Genomic DNA, 22,688 nt, shown 5'->3' with positions numbered 1-22,688 from the left:
TACCTTATATACATTTTAAAAGCCACACCCACCCCATAATTTCTAACCATTTGCAAGAACCTCATCATATCACGGAATCAACAACAAAGAATTTGTACAAAAAGATTTATTTTAAAATGCAAACTGTAAATACAAATAATTACTTGAACATCCCTCTGATTCTCCCCAATATGGGGCGATGAAATACCATGTGAAATCAGCTAAAAATTACAATAAAATCTCCTCACCAGACACATTTACAGCTAAAAAAAAGAAAGAAAATAATTTTGGGCGTTTTTTATGGGATAAAAGTAAGAAGACCTAGCCAGTGTTCGAAAGCAAAAATCTCAGGTTAACAATTTAACTTTTGGAGGAATAAATAATGTTTTTGAAAATGTACAAGAGATTCAAAACATAAAAAAACATCACCGAGGTTTCAAGTGGTCTCTGCGTTTGTTGGTTTTGTGCCATCTAGGAGTGTCGCAGTAAAATCTGCAGCATCTGCTCATAAAGCCACGCTTCAGCCAAAATACAATAAACAGTCTCAATTCAGTGACGAGAGAGTTTTGTTGGTTACCATTTACAGCACAATCCCATTGTGAATAAAAATCGCTTTTAATACAAAAAAATCTAATTTTAATATTTTTGGCAATTGTTTTTGACTCCAGTATAAACAGTGTACTGTTTTTAGAACTACCCTAACGTCTGGGCTAATTTCAACCCTCAAACCGGGTGTTGTCTTCAAATAATTAGAATTCCAGAAAACTTAACCGAAATAAAGTATTAATATACACATGACAAAAAGGTTGAAACAGATTAAAATATATTGCACTTCCATACATGTCCTACACATTCCACCGTGGGAAATGCTTTCCCTTTCAAAGTGGCTCGACGAGACAAGAATTTCGTGATAGGTGATTGCGATATCTTCTTGTTTGGCCACTTTAGCACCATGAAGTACAAAAGCATTTTTACTCTCTGATGTCACTTACTGTGAAGCCCCACGAGCTGAGCATTCGGACGAAAGTCTCAGTTTCTCATATCTCCACGTCTTCTCCTCACACACACATTCAACAGAAGAAACTTTACAGGTGTATTTCAACATTCAGTCCCTGGATGAGTGACTGCTGCCTTGGAACGGGTACGCTTTCAGTCAGTTGTCTATGCATGTTATACTAATGTGTGACCTGCATGTGCACCGACAAACAGACTTCTCATTCCAAGTCAACAGCGGTCCAAAGAGTCTATTAGTGTTATGGCAAAGCACAGCTCTGCTTCAAGGTTTCACAGGCTCGATGTGGATCCAGTTGTGTCCCAGATGACTACAAAGGCAACGCTACTGCTTGTTACTAATAACTTAGTAAGACAACAGAACGGTTGACAGTCAGCGGGGATCTCCGCCCCATCATCCCAGAGCCGGGGACAACGTTTCTTGTTGTCCTCCTCTGACAGGGCGGAAAGGAAGAGCGGTCGCCTTCCGTAAAGACAATGGAAACAATGTTTCCATGGAAATGCACGGCACCGGACCGGTGTGCCGCTTTTCCACCGTATCACCTGAGACCGAAACCAACTTTTCTTTGGAGGAGGCGACTGAGCTGAAAACATCTCATTCAAACCGAAAACGCTCACACGACGAAACACAAAACATTTACAATGTCTTTGTTAAAACACAACAGCAGGAACATGGAGACAAGGGTCCATGGTGAGGTATGCTACCTCATTCTCACGTTCAAAACACAACAAACAAACAAACAAACAAACAAAAATTACACACCTGTATCAAACTCTTTGGTTTTTGGTGCTACACTGTGGATTGCTTACGCATCTTAAATGTTTAAAACATATGAGGAGGTGCGGACTAAAACCAACAACTAAGTGAAATTGTAAAGGTAAAAACGTATTAGTGCAGTTGAGTGTCAGTCCTGGGCCAGATCTGTAAGAGAGATTCTCATTGGTTGCGCTTTTCCGTTCAGATTAACCCAAACTGTCTGCGAGTGGTAGGCTATAAGTGGTGGTTTAAAATCGAAACCCACAGCAAGAAAAATAAAATCAACACAACATTCATTTGGCGTGAAGGCCTCAGGGTCTCGTCCCATAGCGCAGTAGAGTGAAGGTCCAGTGATCTTTCCTCCACATTCCTCTACTGCAGTCTCGTCTTTGTTTTTTAAACACCAATGAACCTTTTCTTTGATGGCTTCTGGTTAAAAACATTCTTTGGCGTGTGTTCTCCGTGTAGTTTAGGCCTCAGAGGTGGCCTGAGGTTTGAGCTGGGCTTTTTCCATAGCTGTGCCGTACTGAGTCCTCTTGAAGAAGCCGAGCTACAGGAGGATACGTTTAGGATTAGTTACACGATAACCTATCCACAAAACATGAGCCAAGCCTATTACAATGAGTCAATGCGAAACCCAAAGGATGAGTTTGATCTATCCATTTATGGAAAAAATCTGTGAAAAATTTGTTAAAGTCCCAGTGAAATTAAAAAGAACGTTCATGAAATATTGCAGCGTTTATAGTATGAAGCTTATCAATTTTCTACTTTAAAATTCCTTTTGACTCGGAAATGTGTCAGAATACGAAAGCAAAAACGATCGCAACTGGCGGTTCACGGGGACTTTAAAGTTAGCCTAGATAAATAGATAGTCAAAATTTGAATAGATAATAAAAAATAAAAAAATTACTCATATGACTTCCTTTCTCATGCACGACACAAATGAAGACATTTGAATGGACGTTAGTAACCCAACAACAAGGCCTCCATTGACTTCCATTATACGGACACAAAACCACCGAGAAATTTCTCATTGAACTCATTATAACAAACTATACATAAAATGGTCATAAAAATGGTCATCGCCCACCTTGTAGAGGACATAAATGAGCAGGGCGAGCAGTAAAAGGCCGGCAAGAATAGCCAGAATGATGATCCACAGAGGTACAGCATATGTACTGCCTATTTTGTTCCAGAGCACAGGAGTGACCATCTACAAAAAAAAGATAAAAATTACTAAATTAATCTGAGGTCATGTCAAAAGATTTATAATAACCAAAGATCGTAAAAAGAAAGGTTTACCTTTTTGGCACCGCTAGGAGTCACCTTGGGCAAAATAGCATAGGGCATCTTTTCTACTTTGTAACTTGCAAGACACTCTAAAACAAAGGTCTTGTATGGATTCTGCAATGAAAAAAAGACATTTAGTATTTAAGTGACAAATTAATATTTTAACCTTGCACAATACATCCATTCTTAATTGGTGGTATTTTAATGTTACAATTCCTTCCAAAATTCAGTAGGGGGCAGCCTTGCTTCACTAAAATTCAATATTTCAGCTCGTTTTGACTTTCACAAAACCCCTCTGACATTCCAATCCGCTGAGCTCTTAGAATCGCCTGCTAATGTATTTTCAATGCACTCATTTATAATCTTTGTATTGGCTAGATCAAGAGAGCATGTACGGCATGTCTCAAAGACTCCCGTTTGGAGACATAATCCGACTCGATTTAACGTATGCTTAGGTTTTTTATTGCACTAATGCTTTTCTGTAGTCCTTATGTTGTTCCAATGGCTTCCATTGTTTCCCTCATCTCATTTCCAAGTCGCTTTCGATAAAAGCGTCTGCTAAATGACTTGATGTAAATGTACAGAACACACAGACACTTAAAGGTGGCCATACTTGTGTAATCATAAAACAGACTTTGAGAAGTTAGCTGTATTTTAAAAGCTCTAATTTAACGGTTGGAAATGGGAAATTTGACTTTATTAAAGTATGAGATCACCCTAAAACTGGCTTATGCAACTTTGCTTTAGGTTAACTGCATTACGGCGTCCTTGAACCTCTGCTCACCTCCATGAATGTTTCGGCCCAGATCCGCGAGTGAACGTGCAGTATGGCACTCGTCCCTCTCTCCAACAGGCCAACGTCACACGTTAACGTCCAACAATCCACACTGGAGCAAGACTAGAGCAGAAAATGTAGAAAAAAATCATCAGTTTACAGACATGTTTCCCAACCCTTCTGTCAGTGTCTACACCGGATGCGGCCCGGTGCGATGCGACAAGAGAACACATTATTATACACAATTTTGTCCAAACCAGACTTGGCGTAGAACATCAGAACAAATCATTTGTCGCATGGCACCACGCCGCGTCCGGTGTAGACATGGTGTTATGCATATACAAACCCAAGCGGTCATGTGCCAAACAAGAAACAAGCTATATATTTATATGCAATTTCAATAATTTCTTTAAATGTATTCAAAGAATAATCTTTAAATAAACTGTAATTTAAACCAACAATAATTAACGAGACTTTAATAAGTCCTAACGTATAATACAAATGATTTAAAATCATTCCCAGAAACGACTTAAACAAGTCGGGTTCACATAATTGGCCTAATGGAGTTTACAGAACCATTTTTTATAGCTGTACTTGCATTTTAGCATTTGCCAAAACTTCGTAATAGCAGTTATTTCAACAAACAAATAAAATCCAACATGGTCATAAAAGACATGCTTTAAACAAACAATAAATTCAGAACAATTACAGTTAGCTATTATGTCGCCGGGAAATGTAATTATTATTATAAGGCGTGTCTGCTCGTCACTTAAGACCACCGAGACAAACTCTCATTGAAAGCTCCAATTACAAACTCCAGAGTAATTCTGAACGTGATGATCCGGATGAAGAGCTGGAGACCATGAGACAGACGTTAGCATTATGAGCCAAGAGCAGTGACAAAGAACCTAATGTTAGAGTCGAACGCATCGACTGCTTTAAATTAGAGGGAATTGACTGCTTGAGAGTCACAGGACTGTAAACTCCTGCCTCGAGTCACCTGAAGACAAATACCAACCCACCTACGCAATAACATTTAGTTCCCTGGTTTTTTTAAGCTGTACATTCGCATCAGACCCTTGTTTTGTATAGTTTGCCGATCGTGCGACCCCTTCCACAGTGGTGCATACACAACTTTGTGTGGGCTCTTGAGGTTTCGAGCTTCTAGCTTGTGTCTCGAGTACAGTCTTGGACAGGGAGTAAGAACTAGGTTGTTTGTTTTGTGCTGGATTTAGTGATGGCCAAAAGCACACAAACACTAAAAGGCTTGTCTGACTCTCATTTCAAAGAAAAGAAAATGCAAAAAGGTTAGGTTGGGTTTAGGTTAGGCTGCAAAAAATGACTTTCTTACTTAGTCTTCTTTTCTTGTTTTCTAGTAAAATTGTCTAAACATTCTTGAATCAAGAAGCATTTTCTTGATGAGCAAACTGACCTAAGAAAATAAGTTTTGTTTTTAGTAAAAAAAAGAATCGATATATATTTCATTGAAGTTATGCTTAAAAGTAGAAAAAAAATTCCAATGGGGTAAGATTTTTTTTTTCAATTGAGTGACGAAGGTAAACCTTAATTCAAGATTATTTTTCTTACCCCTTAAACAGATTTTTTTGCTTGTTTTTAGTCAAATAAAATGACATTTCAGTGAATTTGTGCTTAAAACCAGACTTATTTTATAAGTTGAATTTGCTCATTAAGAAAATGCATCTTGATTCAAGAATTTGTAGACCCATTTACTGGAAAACAAGAAATAAAGACAAAGTTAGAAAGTCATTTTTTGCAGTGAGAATATGACAACATAAACATGTAAATACTGTCATTTTTAATTCACCATGTCATGTTTAATCTGTGGAACACAGAAGAAGATATTTTGAGAAATGTCTTGGTGGTTTTGCGTCCATACAATGGAAGTCAACGAGGGGTGATATTGTTTTGGGTCACCAACGATCTTGAAAATATCTTCTTTTGTGTTCTAGCGAAATGAAGGAGGCTGTGACATAAATAACCCTCCAGCGTCACATCATCAAGCCAGGTATAATAAGCGAGGGCGATCGAGCGCAGCACGCTTCAGGACAAAGCCTTCTTTCATCGGGACACGTACACAGCAAAGATGAGTGTAACTGCACCTGGTCGACACAATCGGCTGCTGTCTGAGAGAGGACGCAGACTGGACCGGTTAATGATGCAGAGAAGAACTGGAAATGAAAGGGTAGAGCGAGGACGTTCTGGCAGGCCGTCGGTTTAAGGAGTAATGAGGTCATAAATGATGTATCACGCGGTCGCACGCATACGTAAACACGCAAATCAATCTTCGTGGCAGCCGATCAGTCTTTGACCTTGTATGACTCGACCTTTTGAGTTAATACACCAGTGAAGGAAAGGTCATGTGACTTCTGAGGTCATGAGAGTGTTCGTTACACGTACAAGTCACGTGAAACCAGTGCGTGTATACCAGGATACCCACAATGCACTGCGTCAAATTTGGCGTACAAAGAAGAGGATGGACAAAGTAACATAAATGCATAGCCAGCTGCCTACGAAGGGAAGTAAACTTGATGTTCATGATTCTTTTCTTTGTGTTTTGATTTTGTCAATATTTAAGGAATCTCACCAGATTGGCCATTTGAGACAGCTCGCCCTTGTGCGTTTCCCTCTTCTCGATGTGATGCCCGTGCGCCCCGTCTCGTAAGGGAGGCTGCTCGGTTGAGGACTGCTGCAGCTGCAGAGAGAGAGAGAGGAAAGAAAAGAAAGAATAGAACATTAAGTGGAAATGTACCACCCTTTTGGACATTCACACCACTGTTCAGTCTGTACAGACGCCCTCTGACTCAACATGAGCTCAATGAAGCGATGTTTCCCTCAGGACGGATTTCGCAAGAGTTGAATTTACCCAACTTCTCCATTCGCTCCTCAAAACAAATAAACACGTCCTTAACAACACAATGAACTTAACAAACAACAACTTCACAACAGATTTCAGCCAAATCACACGTTACATCAGTTTTGCGTTAAAGATAATCTAGTCCGGGGGGCATGTCCCTCAGAAAAGGAGAAATTCTGAGAAATCGTCAAAACGTAAGAATAAGTTTACATGACCACAAAAACAGGCCACATGAAACAAAAGGTCTTAAAGGAACACTCCACTTTTTTCTTAAATAGGCTCATTCTCCAACTCTCCCAGAGTTAATAAATTGAGTTTTACCGTTTTGGAAACTATTCAGATGAAAAAAGTGAAGCGTTCCAGGCAGTCACGTCTGTGGGCGGGGCAAATGTCACGTCACAATTAAACTCATCAGTCATAATGATCATTGAAAACGCATGTTTTGAACTCCTTAGGTCGCCTCCAGAGGGAGGTAGAGAAAGATCCAGAGATTTATGGTACACAGGGGTCTGTCAGATTGAGCTGATGGCTGTGTTTATATAGATAAAAGTGGCACATGAAAGGGAACAAATTGAGTTGAGAGAACAGTAGGAGGATCAAAGACTTCTTAATGTTCTCGGGTGGGGCTGGAGAAGAGACCGTATGGTGGTAACGTGCATGTGCTTGGCATATGCAAAGTGGAACGGGACATGCTGGGATGATTGACAGCGGATGTACATTGGCTTTGAATGTAAGCAGTCATCAACAGGCTCCGCCTATTTATGAGCTACTGATGTGTGACAGACATCTGTTATCTCTTGTGTCTGTGTGTTGTGTTAGCACACATACATTGTGTGTATGAAAAGAATTATAATAAACTATATTTTGCGTGAGAAAATTATATATTCATCAATTATATATTTAAAACGATTTATTTGCATCTATTGGAAAGGATTTTGCATTGTCTTCTTTTTCCACCTTTTTTCACATCACAGTAGTAATGTAACTTTAAGGGGAAAAAATAGTTGTGCAAAAAAACTCAATTTGTGCTAAAAAATTTATCCTATGTTTTTCTTTTGATTTGGGGGTGAAATGTAACCCGGACATGTTCTGTGCAGGTTTTATGAGATTTTTCCATTTACAACTTAAAGAGATCAAAGTCATGCCCATAATCACAGAACTCAACCGCACTCTTACTGCAGCGGGTCAATCCACGATTACATCTCTGCCCTGTGGTTAACCCAAGGCCTCTTACCTTCAGCTTCAAGGGGTTGACTATGTTGTGGGTGGTGCAGTTAACAGGGCCCTCAGTCGTGACCTCCAGAGGGTAAATGAACCTGTTACTTTGAAGCCTCATGGGGCACTTGAGCTGCAGGACTGTGTGACTGATGCGACTCGGCCCATTGTTCACCAGCTGAGACAGAAAGAGAGAGAGAGGACTCAAGTTTGTTGTCATAATTAACCGTGTGAACCACATTGTGCTAACTTTAAGGTTTCTCCTTTATTACACTGAATGCCCTGACAACCACAGGATTAGTTGTGTTAGCGCGATTTAAATCCAGAGGTGTTCTTGTACTCTCTGGTCACCAGTGTTGAAGCAACAAAGTAAAAATAGTAAAGCTACTAATCTAACTACATTTAATGTTCTATATCTTATCAACTATATATATATGTTCTTTCCTTAAATTTCCACAATAATAATAATAAAATCTATTTCTTATAACCATATTTCTCATATTTATTTTTGTTGTTGTTGATAATAATAACAACAGCAATGATAATACTACTACTAATAATAATAATAATAATATTGTTATTAATTAATAATAAAAACCTATTATTATTATTTTGCTGCCGTTCATTTTATCATTATTATTAATAATAACTATAGTAATAATATCATAATAACTATATTAATAATAACAATAATAATGGTTAATAATGGTTATTGTCATAATATGATTATAGTTATTGTTATTAATAATGTCATAAATAACAGCAGCAAAATAATAATAATAATAATAGCTTTTTATTATTAATTAATAACCATCGTATTTATAATTATAGGTATCATTATGAATAATAATAATGGTTTTAATTAATGATAACTATAATTATAAATCTGACGGTTATTAATTAATAATAAAAAGCTATTATTATTATTTTGCTGCGGTTATTTTTATCATGATTAATAACAATAACTATAATAAAACCATTATTATTACTATTATTATTAATAATGATATCTATAATAACAGTTTTATGCATGCTAAATACATCTGTCATCACCAAATCTAGATTATCAAGGACCACAATAACAATAAATTGTGTAACGTTCTTGTGTGATCCTTGACAAGAATATGATACGGATGTATGGCTACTTTGTCTTATAAAATAAAATAAAAGCAAAATAAATACAATGGTCATTAATTAATAATAAAAAGCTAATATTAATATTATTTAAATTATAGATTTCTGTCTGTTTCACAATGCGTTTATAAAACACCTGTTTTGCAACAAAGGAATGCTACAGAAATAAACTTGACTTGTAACCGTAGCTCAGCTGTTTTAAAAATAGCAGAGGTTTTACATGAACTACTTTTTCCAGTAAGCTGCGGTGTTTCATTACAAAACACTACATCACCTTAAATTAGATTGGACTATTTGTACAAGTATTACTTTTTATTATGAGCTTGCATTTCTAGCAAACTATTGCATTCAAAATTACATTAACAACCCTTTCAAAGTGCTTCTCTGACACACCAAAAACGGATGTTTCCATATCTTGTGCTATTTCAGGACGTCTGCATTATTGCTGTAGAAAATAGCATCTCCATGACAACCCCTCTGTGTGAGTTTCCGTGACTCATGTGCAGAAGCCTGGCAGAAGGTATCTGCCGTATAAGAATAACGGCGAGCGCCTCTAAAGGATTAGGAAGAGGTCTATACCTCGTAAGTGTGCTGGACGGAGGGTCCGACATCCTGTTCCACAATCACATTCTTGGCAAGCTTCCAGTTTGGAGGGGGGAAGATGACCTTGTCTGGTCGGGAGACGCTGTAAACGTGAAGATGAAGAGAGAAGGTAAAACGAGAACGTATGAGAACAGAGAGAGCATCCAGAAGAGACGGTCATGTGAGGTACTTGGGAAAATAAATGAGTTCTGCATGTGAACTCACCCCAGTAGAATAACATCAGACCGGACCACCACCTCCAACTTGTAGGGGACGACTTCACTCTGGGAGTTATTTTCATTCTTACTGCAGATCAAGTACAAAGAATTAAAAGTAAGTGTTCATCTGCACCGTTTATCTCTGATCATATTTGTGGAGTGGAGGAGTGGAGGAGCACATGTCGTACCAACGGATCTGCAGGTCAAACTGCACAAAGTCGTGTGTGTCCTTCAGACGAGGCAACGTGAAGCGCAGTCCGGCCCATAACTTCAAACGAAACAAAAATGACTTTAAAATCTTCTTTCAAATCACATCGGGTTCACTGATATAAGAAACCTAAAAATACAAATCATCCGGGGCAACAGAACGGATGTCTGAGGAATGTTTCCTTTCTTTATTCGTTCCAAAAACATGAGTGCGAATACTGACCGAGAGCCAATGAAATGTATCTACTCCCATTCATCATAGTGATGTCATGTAAGCATGCTCCAAAGTCAAATTCTGCGGACGGGTGTTCCCAAATGTTTTTTATAACAATAGTTTTATGATCGTACCACACGCAAACAAACATGCAACGAGACCTCATACAAGAGCTTCTCATTCTCCCCCCAAACCACGCGTGAGAGTTTGCGTGTGGGTGTTTGTTCTCGCATACTTCATTTCTGATTTTCTCATTGTATAGGATAACATTACAGACACTGTACAAGGAGTTACAAGGAACCTCTTTGGTGGTCTTGGATCCCAAAAATAATGACTTAAAAATTACCTTAATAATCAAATTGCTATATAAAACAGGCTTGCTGTAAACGATATAGTCGCTTAAATTGGTGTCTGGAAACCCCCACTGAGAGCTTGAACAGTCATTATTTATTGTCCGTTGCATTTAAAGAGCCACGATTTGCATTTTAGAGAGGGGGACTCCAATCTCCAAGAGGCTCACTTCCTGTGGGGCTGGTGGGAACTTCCTGTCCAAACATGATCCGACACAGCCCCAACTGACTAATACACTTCGTTGACGTGACTAACAGAATATGTGATTAAGCATTTTCATGTTCTAGGTAAAATGCTATCCTGTGCTGATCCGAGATCAGCTGTTAGTAATTTCTATGAATTGATTACGCTTGACAAATGCAGATGTAGATCTTGAAAAATGAAATCACAATAAGAGGCCAGGAGTAGAGCCAACAGTGTGTTTTTTATCTTAAATGTCGAGTCTATGAAATTTAGCGGCATCCAGTGGCAAGGTTACGAATTGCAACCAACGGCTGAACACACCCCTCCCTTTCGAAGCACTATGTAGATAGACACAGAACTAAGATGGCTTCATATTTTCGCTCATTTGCCAACGGATTAGTTTTTCCGTTAAGGAAAGATCATCAACAAAAAATACACATTTGACCGTTAAATCAGTGTCGATGCCATGGAAAGTCATAGATTTATGATTCACGACAAAAGTTGCATTCTTAGCTAAAAGTGTGAGGTTCTTACACTGGTGCCAGATTTCATGGGGTTGCCCAGGTCACAGCTGAGATAACGGGTTTGATTTTCCGTCTCGTAACTGCAGGTCAGTTGGGTCAAACTCTGTCCAAAACAAACACAAGCATCAGTAAACAGTGATTAATAAAACCCTTGACACATCCTGTCACATAACCTCTTCTTCTATTCTTCTTCAAAACACATGATTGAAAATACATATGCACGCTGTAAGTTCATTTTAACGCCAGAAGCTGTCAGGTTTTTCCTGACTATGAGATTTTTCAGCTGAAATGTTGAACATCTGGCACACGTCTGTTTAATGGCCAGCACCTGTAGGGTGGGTCGGCCGTATCTCACCTCATTATTACGCCCAATTCCGATGTAGTCGGCCTCTGGTGGCAGGACCACATACAGCTCTGCTTCATACGCTCCACCTCCGTCGTTCTTTGCGTTGAAAGTCAGAGTCAGAGAGTTGTCGTCACCCATGTAGACTTCCTTCCTGTCCCTGCAGAACAGAAACCAAACGAAGTGTGAAGCTTCTTAATGCACTATAGTGTGACATTTTGGGTTGGGGATTTGAACTTGTCAAACATTTCTAACTAACTGCCTTGACAAGCAAATGTAATATTAATACATATCGAACCAAGTGCGATATTAATGCAGCGTCTCCAGTTTTTGAGTTTACTGTACAGTAACACAAAACACAAAGGACATTGACCGGATGAAATGGTGCTGATATAGGGGTGAAATGTCACCCGAATGTGCCAGCAAGATTTTCCAAACAGGATGTCTTTCCGTCTGACATTTCCTATTTAAAAATTGATTGTAGTTATAAAGTTCATGCAATGACAACAACTATGGAACAGCACCTCCCACCACACAAAATACCCCGTTTATATTGCTCACAGTTCCCTCCGCCCACTTTTTCTTTCGACATTTCAGACACAATGAGAAATTCCATGCGAGGGCCACACAGACGCTTCCAATTACAGCCTGGCCCCGTTAAGCTCTCCGTAAAGAGACTCAGAGAGGGCTGAATCTAAACACTGGCATTGGGTTGGTGGGAGAGCCTATGTAGAATCAATTACTCTATGGCCAATTAAAAAATGTGTGATTTAAAATGTTGTCATATGAAGAGTTTGGTTCCAAAATGAGATCTTTGAAAATGTAATTGAAAATCATGTTTTTTATTATGTTATGATTTGATTGTGTTTTATTGTGTTGTTATGGCTTAAATCACAACAAACCAACAGCAGTTTGATTAATATTAATTGGAATGCACAATATAATTTTTATCTCATTTTGGAAACAAACTCATGTAGAATTAACAGTGCTGAGTGCTTATAATCACACGGAATTCATTTGCCACAGTGAATAAAGTAAAATAGGCATCATTTGGTTAGTTCTCAAGTTCTCAATAAGGACCTTAACATGAACTTTCGCAGGTCACACGTCTTGGCAAATAGAGAGTGGAACTATATAACGTCCATCACAGGCCCCAAGTCGTCTCTGGAAATCTGTCTGGATGTATTTTCTTTTGAAAAATCACCCCTTGGGTGAATTTCCTAGATTATTCGTTTTGCTTGTTTAATGTCAAGATCATCCAAATCACTCTGTCGAGAGTAAACGTCCCCCAACGTTTTCGAAATACGCGATCTAAGATCAACGTTACATTTCTGTAGGGTTTTGGTAAGCCGCATTGTTGTGGTTGTAGAATAGCAACACTCGCAAACAAACCTGTGCATAAAAGAGCGAGTCGAAAGGGAACAGGAAATACCCATGCATTGGAAGTGCAGGAAAAAAGGGAACGAATAGATTTCCAAGCACCAGAATTTTTTTCATCCATCCATCAGTTTTTCCCTAAATGCCAAATCTAGGATCTTTTGCGAAACCCCTCCCTCCTGTTTTTCTTCTATTTGTGCGCACAATTTCACTTATCTCACCTGAACACACTTGCACACTTAGATCTACCGAAACGTTTGCCTCTTAAAATAAATGGACCTAAATGGTATTTCAAAAATGACTTTTAATCGTCTTTATGCCTACAATAGTTTCACAAACATGACTTTACTGCAAACTCTACGACAAGCAAACTACACCCCCGAGGGCTTTACTTTTTGCATTCCTTGGTAATCATCTTACCCGTGCACGGAGAGTTTCAGGTCAGGGACGCAGATGTTGTCCTCTCCACAGTCCAGTAAAATCTGGGCCTAGAATAAAAGCCAGACAGAAAAAGAAACCAAGGTGAGTTCATGGTAGGTCACAGGCAAAAAGAAAAAGATGTGGCTTCCAAACACAACAAATTCTTACATGAGTTTAGTTATTGGCGAATCTTCGGCTGGACATCATTTACATCATGTATTAAAATCTGTCCTGGATGATCTAAACACAAGACTTTATACCTGTTCTCTTGGGTCTCAATTTTTGTCTTCTATGTCATAAGTAGCCAACTCACTAAATCACTGTTACTTCTACATCGCAAAAAAAAAACACAAGAAATCCAAAAAAACAAACATTTAAGTCGTTGGTACCAAGTGTAAACAAGACTCATGAACGCAAATCATATTCAGGTGTCCCATACTTGAATTAAGCGTCTATTCATGATCATTAACCTCACTAAACATCTCCAGGCGTTCAATACTCAATTCACAACTAAACCATTCCCCAAAATTCTATCTATTTACGAATTGCTACGTAACGACTACAAACAACTACGGGTTCAAATTAAAATCTGAGCAAAGCATTCGGAAGACAAGCTGTGTTTGTAAACAACGGACTACAATCATCTGTTGTAGTATAAACAGTCCGTTCGGCGGGGTCAAGTGTTTGCGCACGGCTTCATACATTACCGCATGGCGCAACTGAACCTATAGTCTGCAGTAGCACTGCTATAAACATTATTGCTCTGACCGGTAAACATCACTCCTAGCCTAGCAAAACACGACGCTCCAGGTTAGTAAACATCGCTAAATGTATTTTCGACCGACGAGCAGATGTGTACGAGCTTTACGAACGTATAGCACTCGCATGGTCTGAGGGAGAAAAAACTATATCGGCCACCAGCATCCACATCAGAAGCCGCCGACCCCTAAACCACATGCTAGCTGCACACGACACCACCCAACACACACGGATATATATATATATATATATATATATATATATATATATATATGTCACATTAATGAGCAAAAGGGGGAGGGAATCAAACTTGTAAGAAAACTAAAAGTCGTGTCAAGGCTAATGACTTCATCCTGATGCCGTGTTTCCGACATGTGCGATAATGACGCACGTCGATGAGGATAAGAAATAGATGGAGAAGATCAGAAAGGGGAAAGTGGTTTCCCTATAATCTGTTAGCTGCAAACTCTAATTACGACCGTTGAGGGCGGCCGCATCTTTCCACAGCTCCCCGCAGACCTGCGACGGCCCGCTCCAAACGTCCTGGAGGGAAGAGGTTCATTGTGGCGGAGTAGAGATGTGTATACGAGGGGGTCACATGTGCATACAAATCTGAGTGTTTACTGAATCACGAGGGTTTGAAAACAGAACTGGATAAAGAAATGCTCGTCTGCTTCATGTGATCCATCGTAACATTAACCAACAGGAGGTCTGAAACGCTTTCATCTACTGGCAAAATAAATGGGTTTGCTTCACAAGGAACACAACAGCGACTTTGGTGTTTACTTTGCAGTGTTTAATGCCAACTTATAGACCATATTGTGAAACTTGCAAGCCTTTTGTGCCCTACTCATGCATTAAAAAAACACATTTAACCTCATGGCCCATTAGTGCTTTAATGAATAGTTCAACAAAAAAATGAAACCCTTATGTCATTTCAAACCTGTGTGACTTTCATTCCTTTGCAGAACACAATATATTTGGAAGATATTTGGAAGAACGTGGGTGAACAAACAACACTGGCGCTCATTGACTTCCATTGCATCGACACAAACCACTGGGACATTTCTCAAAATATCTTATTTTGTGACAGATGAAAGAGTCATATACAGTTTGTGGATGAATAAATGATGACAGAATTTTAATTTAGGGGTGAACTATTCCTTCAACTATACCAACAAAACTTCATTCCTATGCAAAACCTATGGAAGACCATGTATGAGCAACAATTCGGCTTTGATATAAAAGAGAAAGATTGCTTAGTTTTTTGGCCGAAATGTAAAAAATACAGTTCCATCTGTATCGCATCCAAAACCTTTGATTAGAACGTTCCTGCACATGGTCAGAGAAGCCCAGCGAACGATACCTGCCACCCAAAACGCTAAACCTAAACAGACGCCATATGGCCTTTGAGGGTTCCACCCGGGGAAAAAAAGAGAAGACTATAAACCCTGTATATAAGCAAACACCTCCAAAGCACTCTGCCCTCCACCTTGGAGTTTCCACGAGGCCTGGCGAGCTACTCCTGGTGGGACAGTGAAAAGTTCTTGTAGCGTACACGCTTCACCTTATTTCCTACTCTCAAATGGCTTTCCAGACAATTTGGAGAGCTTCCCAGATATATGTTTTGAAAAATGTGGATGAAGGTTGCTTCCCTCATCAGGTCTGGCTAAAAATGAATGCCATGCGGACACAGGAACTGCACGGCTCAATTCAATAGCTCTCTCCGCTGCAAGGCATTGTGGGATGTTTGTGACACCGCGTGTACGTACTTTCTGTTCGATGAGCTGTGCCGTCTGGTAGTTGAGGATGGGCCGCAGTCCGTGCATGTCTGCAGCGGATTGCGGATTCATGCTGAAGTTGAGAGAGACGAAGATGGGAGACAGCTTGTCCCTGAATTCTTTCTCATCCTGCACGAAGAGAAAAACAGAACAGGAGTTTATGAGAAAGGTCACGAACCAGGACGGTATGAAACCGTTAATCCCGTGCTGCATTTTTGGCCATTAATCGCACATTCAGCTGGCGCATTGGAGTCACTTATCTTACTTACATTATCTCACTTTTAACACTTATATTGTATTTAACAATGGAAAACTCATCATTTTTGAGCTTTTGACACTATTCTATTCTAGAAAGGACTCCAAGTCTCTGGTACATAAATATGGCTTTGATATATATTTTTAAGCTAACCTTGCGCACTTTGAATACCCTTCTTTGTTGTGGTTTTGCATGTAGAGGAGTTGAAATGCGGGGTCAAACTCACCCGCAGGTAGATCTTGGTGTCACTACAGACTCTGGCTCCATTCGGCACGGTTAACGTCCTCTGTAGACTTGGAAGCTGCGTGTCCAAAAACAGAGCTCTCCGTACGGCTCCCTTCTGCTGCTGCTTCAGATGATCCAGCTGAACTTCAACATTGAACTCTATGACACACATCAAGATATGGTTAATTTTCAGGGCATCGTTCTTTAACGTTGGCTGAAACAAGAGCCTTCCTGACCCTCTCAAACCCTATTGGTCAGCATTGACCTTGACCCCTTAAGAACACTAGAACATTATATTTGGCCATTTTCATTTTATCATGAATGATCCAACACCTGAAGAAAAAAGCCTTAAATGGTTTGGATCAAAAGCTGTGAAGGCATGAAGGAATGTGAATGTGTTTGGAGTGCCGGACAGACGTGTGTAGGGCACCTGTGCTCACTCATGTGTGTGTATTGGTGTTATTCTTCACACGTAGTCCGGGACTTTAATGATCAGGCATATGGCAGTGTCATTAGGTTACAACAACATTGTAAAGGTTGTGTTGAACTGCTTATAGATGGGGATGGATTTTATATATAAATATATTCTAGGTTAACTATTTTTGAAAGACATATGAAAAAACATTTTGTATTTTAAGAGAGTAAATACGCCTCAGGTCATTCACTCTGGGCCTGATCACTTAAAGTAGAAGACTTGAGGTATCGTTCCTGTGCAAATCGTGTGCAATGAAAACGATCAACAGTACAAGGGACATTAAGTCCCTGTGAACCGGAAGTTGCGATCGTTTCTATATTTTGACACATTTCCAAATGAAATGTAATTTTGAATGAGAAAATAGTGGGCGTGGCTTTCGTCTTTCTCTGAGATTTCACTGGATGTCAGCATACTGACAGTTGAAGTGGAGGAGTTAACGGATGCTCCGCCCAACCCGTCTAAAATACACCATTTAAAATGGATAGTCATTACACGATTTTTAAAAAGAGAATGACCCACATTGATAAACTATTTACAATAAACACTGCAGTATTTCATGAAAAAAAGTTTCACTGGGACTTTAACACACCCCTATTCAAACTTTAGGAACTCTTACAAATGGGTAAACAGTAGCAGATGTGTCCTGCTGGCTTACCGAGATGATTTGGTAGGTGCTTCCCATTGGCTGAGAGACAGAAGCTCAGGTTTACACTAAAAGGGCAAAGCAAAAGACAAATAATGAGAGATGGATTTATTACAGTGAAACATCAAGAACGATGCTCATTACATATCTGTGTCTATCAACACTCGATATATATTCATTCAACTGCATGGCTATTAAGTAGACAGAAAGAAAGAACAGTATGGAAGAAAGAAAGAAAGAAAGAAAGAACAGAAAGAAAGAACAGAAAGAAAGAACAGAACGAAAAAAGAATGAATGAAAGAACAGTAAGAATGAAAAAGAAAGAAAGAATGAAAGAAAGAAAGAAAGAAAGAAAGAAAGAAAGAATGCAAAACATTCCTAAATAATAAAAAAACACTCAAAGGGAAAGGGAGAGAGGAACAAAATAAATTCACAATCCAGGCTACTCCCAACCTGTGCAATAAATGTTGTGTGTCACATGTGTGCTTCTAAGCGTCAGTATACTGTTCTCTGTGTGTGTGTGTGTGTGTGTGTGTGTGTGTGTGTGTGGTTATAAGCGCACACGCATGTGCGGCTCAGCATGTCCTGATGTTTCCCAGCTGTGTTCCACCACTAAACAATATCTCATTCAAAGCCCCTGCTACACCTCTCTCTCTGTCTCTCTCTCTCTCTCTCTCTCTCTCTCTCTCTCGGTCTAACTTCTCCCAAAAGCCCCTGTGTCTAGGCAACGAGTTGTAATCAAGATATGTATATACAAACTTTTCCTGTATAAAACAGAACAGGCAGAGAGAGACACGTTTCACGTCAGATGGGGAACAGCCCAACATAGTTTCCTTTCCCTCCACAGATAGGATGCATATTTTAAAAACGCACGTCACGTAGGTTAGGGGAAATCCATCTCACGCTTTTCGCCACCTTCCTGGCTCACGCTCAACCAGCCGTGCATGTCCAAACCATTTCAAAAAGCTTATGTTGACAGCTTAAATATACCCTGACGCATGCCCGGTCTGTCCTACAAAACCCTACTGTGGGTGTAATGATGTAAGCGTCATTTACAAAAACACATTCTGTGATCCTTCATTTTTTTATCAATGTCAAACTGAAAACGAAACACATGATCATGCTTGATTTTTTAATCCCATCACTTTGTTACAAATTAAGTGTTTGACTTTATTACTGCTTATATATTTACACTTAAAAACAAAGCTGAAAAATGGGAAACATACCAGGAAACGTGCTTAGTCTCAGTCCCGTGCCTAAAGATGCAAAGTTTCTCTTCAGGATTAATAATAGTTGGATAGACACTCAGGGTTGCACTTGTATTTACAATAGGACGAGATCTGGAAAATAAATTAAAGACAAAAGAGCTTGTAGTATCTCTTTATTATCATTTTCTATGTTGACAATATCTTAGATTCTGACTCACCTGTACAGAACAGCGGCGTCTGCACCAAACGCACCCACAATGAGATCTGATTAAAAAAAGATGAAAATACAACTTCGTATCAGACTAGACTACTCAGACTTGCGGTAGCCAGAAAGATTTTCACTTGGCGTGCTATTGTTTCTCACCCGGGTACCCGTTGTAATCCAAATCTTCACCTCCACGAAGGGCGTATCCGAAAATGGCAGGGAAATTTGACGATTCGGATGAAGCCCATTGGCCAGCGATCACCTGAGACGGCTTTTCTCGGAGACCTCCAGCGAATCCATTATAGATGAAGACCAATCCTTGTTTGTTCTCCCCACCGAACGGACAACCGATGGCCACATCTGCAAAGTGAATATAACAGAATGTAACTATTAAATCTTTAAGCCTGCATGTAGATATAAGAAAGTACAGAAGATGTGAATGCTCCAACCGTTGTAGCCATCTTGGTTGAGGTCTCCGAGAGGAGCGATGGAGCTGCCAAACCGGCCGGACATATATGTGCCGGTGAGGTGAGGTAGCTGAGGCGTGAGGTCCAGAGGTCCGTTCTGCAGGTACACGTAAACACGACCCAACTCCTCCAAACGCCCATCAGAATCTCGAACCATGAACATGGGCGCTCCAACAAGCAGATCCGTCAAACTGGAGGGGACATCAACCATAAATTTAAACGGACAGTTCACCAAAAAATAAAAACTGTCATCCTTTCTTCACCCTCAAGTTGTTTTAAATCTGTAAAAAATTCTTTATTCTGATGAACACGGAGAAAGGTCTTTGGAAGAATGCTTGTAACCAAACAGATCTTGACCACCATTGACTACCATAACAGGAAAAATAATTGTTATAAAATTTCTTTGTTCTGTTATATTTTGAAGAATGTAGGAACGCAAACCGTCCTGGGGCACTTTTGACTGCCATTGTCATTTTTCCTACTATGGTAGTCAACGGTGTCCATTCACTGTTTGGTAACAAGCATTCTTCCAAATATCTTTCTCTGTGTTCATCAGAATACACAAATGATACAGATTTGGAACGACTGTGAGAAAACGTGAGAACTTTCACTTTTAAGAAACCACTCACACTGAGGCAAATACAATATAAAAATCCACTCTCAAAACCGGTTTTCAGATTCATGTTCACTTACCCATCATTGTTGATATCAGCAGATGCCACAGCATGACCGAAGTAGGATCCCATCTGAAAAACGTCAATGTCAAATGTCTTTAAAGGGTCAACCCAAGTCTCACAAACCCACTGATTCTCATGCCTGGTCTGAATGTTCTCCCTTCTCATTTTCAACATCTGCTGTTACCCAGATCTGAATAATAAACTATGCATGCATGTATCTTCTCATTCAATAAGGAGGCTATATTCACGATACTATGGTTACATGGAAACGTTGTGTAAGCTTCTTACGAATGCCTTCTGAATCGTTACGCCTACCACACAAATTGACATTTATTCCAATTGCTTATGATTTTCGGTGCATGAAAAGAGCTCTCGGTGGACTCAGATGTGGCTCTGTTCTCCAGCCCCCCGAGGTGGGCACACGCAGGCGCCTTCTGATTGTATTTACTCAGCTGAGGCAATCAGAATTCTCCAACAATTTCCATGTGCAAAACACTGGTGCTTGAAAACTGCCCGTAAGCTCTCGCCTCAAATAATCATGATTCCTACCAACCACAGAGCACTCCAGACCGGTTTAAAGAGATTGTTAAGGACATTTATTTTGCTTATGTCATCAGTCAATAAAAATCAGGGTGGGAAAAGGTTGTGCCAATCAGAATTACATAACTCTCTGTTACAACATCAAAAAAACAAGATGGTTCCAGAAGGATCAATTCACACCATTAAGTAGTTCCTTATTAGCATGACAATTTTTTTCATATTGCCCGTTAAAAAGCACTTAAAAAGCATGTATTCTTCATGACCATTTTCTACATTCCTAATCCTACCCAATACCTTAACCAAACAACTACCTTACTTACTATTAATAAGCAACAAATTAAGAGTTAACTAAGCAAAAGTCGTAGTGAATAGTTTACTAGAACCGAGAACTGGTCCTTAAAATAAAGTGTAACCAACAAGATATTCTGGCAATAAACTGGTGACCTTTGTTTTCTTTAATTTTGAAAGAGCGATACCGGTTTCGTTGATATCAATTGTAGGCAAAATATTATTATTAATTATGTGCTGATATTATTTGAACTCACCTGCTCGCCAGTAAAGTTCTTCAACATGTCCAGAGAGCCATTCAGAATGGAAACCTAACATGACAACATAATAGCATTTATTTTTCATCAAGTGCTATTGAAACAATTTGTGGTATAATTGATTGTTCAAACACTATGGAGCAATTTGATGATGGATTTCACGGAACACCGAAAAGCTCATTTAACATGCGCTTTGAGTAAAAAGTGCTCTGGCTAAATGTGACAACAAATACAATCTCTCGTTGTCAGTAGCGTGATGTTTTCTCTCACCTGTCCGTGCAGTTTAAGTCCCCTGGGAACCCCAGTCACAATGTCTGAGAGACGGAAAGCAGGCATGCCAACAAAACACAGGAAAAGAGCAAGATTTAGTAGTGGAAACGTGTGGGTTTCACAGGAAATCTGAGAATTCTTCCAATTAGGGCCAGAATCTCTCCAATTGCTCGGTTTTCGAATTTGTTTAAGTAAAGAAAAGTGGGTAACACATCAGTGTAGGGGGCAATTCTCACTATTAACTAGTTGTTATTAGCATGCCTATTATTAGCTGTTTACGGTTTTGGGTGTAACAAGTTACTAAGTAATTAGTTACTGTAATTGCATTACTTCCCCTCTAAAAAGTAAAGTAAGGGATTACTCCTATTTTTTCCGAAATTTAATTACAGTTACTTTTGATTAAACTTAATACTTTGTGTAATATATGTGCGTGCAATAGTGGAAAATTCAATGTCTAACATTAAAATGAATGCTTTAATGTATAATTCTCACATTTGTAATACTTTGTTCAGTAATAAAAGCACTTTATGTAGGTTATATTATTTATTTAATTTATTTATCCCTTAACTAATCAAGGTTGATGTATGATTTAGAAAGAAATTAGTAATAAATATCTAAAGACTTTTTGGAGAGAATCATTTGTAGAGTAATCTAACTTCACAATTGAATATGTAATAAGTAACAAGTAATCCATTACTTTTTCAGAGTATTTTACCCAACACTGGCTGATTATTAGTACTTAAGCACACATGGATTACCATACTCTACATCCCTAATCGTACCCAAAACCTAACAACTACCTTAGTATTAATATGCAAGAAATTAAGAGTGTATTGCAGAAAAAGGTCACAATTTATGGTTTGTTAATAGCGAGAACTGCCCCCTATATTGAAGTGTGACAAAAGAGTGAAATTCCAACACTTCGTATGAGATGTTCTATCAACAGTTCTTGATTTGATGTATACTGCTAATGAAACTGAAATGAAATCATGACCATCTAGTCAAACTGTAGCATAAACACACGGAGGTTAATTTTTTAACAGGTCAAACCATTCACCTTCTTTATCACCTCCACTGAAGTTGCCCACAGCCACAGAGTAACCTGTTAAATGAAACAAATAAACAATAAAGATGATGACGCATGTAAATAATGCATTCCGTAACAGAAGCATCGTCTGTTGA

At 39.1% G+C, this 22,688-nt stretch overlaps 1 protein-coding gene across 1 annotated transcript in view; it reads right to left on the bottom strand.

The window, feature by feature from the left end:
• Positions 1-88: 88 nt before the first annotated feature.
• Positions 89-22,688, bottom strand: part of itga5 (integrin, alpha 5 (fibronectin receptor, alpha polypeptide)) — a 55,505-nt gene continuing 32,905 nt past the window's right edge. The window contains exons 9-31 of the mRNA XM_056732997.1: positions 22,564-22,608; positions 21,507-21,550; positions 21,237-21,290; positions 20,168-20,220; positions 19,457-19,665; positions 19,167-19,367; positions 19,021-19,066; positions 18,821-18,934; positions 17,607-17,662; positions 16,478-16,635; positions 15,987-16,124; positions 13,456-13,523; positions 11,671-11,818; positions 11,326-11,418; positions 10,025-10,104; positions 9,844-9,924; positions 9,616-9,721; positions 7,922-8,080; positions 6,418-6,525; positions 3,822-3,935; positions 3,050-3,151; positions 2,838-2,960; positions 89-2,297 (exon numbers count right to left, since the gene is read on the bottom strand). Of these exons, the coding sequence (XP_056588975.1) occupies positions 2,217-2,297; positions 2,838-2,960; positions 3,050-3,151; positions 3,822-3,935; positions 6,418-6,525; positions 7,922-8,080; positions 9,616-9,721; positions 9,844-9,924; positions 10,025-10,104; positions 11,326-11,418; positions 11,671-11,818; positions 13,456-13,523; positions 15,987-16,124; positions 16,478-16,635; positions 17,607-17,662; positions 18,821-18,934; positions 19,021-19,066; positions 19,167-19,367; positions 19,457-19,665; positions 20,168-20,220; positions 21,237-21,290; positions 21,507-21,550; positions 22,564-22,608 (2,381 nt within the window). The 3' untranslated portion in view covers positions 89-2,216. The remainder of the gene's footprint in view (positions 2,298-2,837; positions 2,961-3,049; positions 3,152-3,821; positions 3,936-6,417; positions 6,526-7,921; positions 8,081-9,615; positions 9,722-9,843; positions 9,925-10,024; positions 10,105-11,325; positions 11,419-11,670; positions 11,819-13,455; positions 13,524-15,986; positions 16,125-16,477; positions 16,636-17,606; positions 17,663-18,820; positions 18,935-19,020; positions 19,067-19,166; positions 19,368-19,456; positions 19,666-20,167; positions 20,221-21,236; positions 21,291-21,506; positions 21,551-22,563; positions 22,609-22,688) is intronic.

This window comes from Triplophysa dalaica, chromosome 20 (assembly GCF_015846415.1).
Source record: "Triplophysa dalaica isolate WHDGS20190420 chromosome 20, ASM1584641v1, whole genome shotgun sequence".
NCBI classification, from domain to species: Eukaryota; Metazoa; Chordata; class Actinopteri; order Cypriniformes; family Nemacheilidae; genus Triplophysa; species Triplophysa dalaica.
Note: the sequence above shows the minus strand (reverse complement) of the source record. Positions and strands in the feature narration are given on the sequence as shown.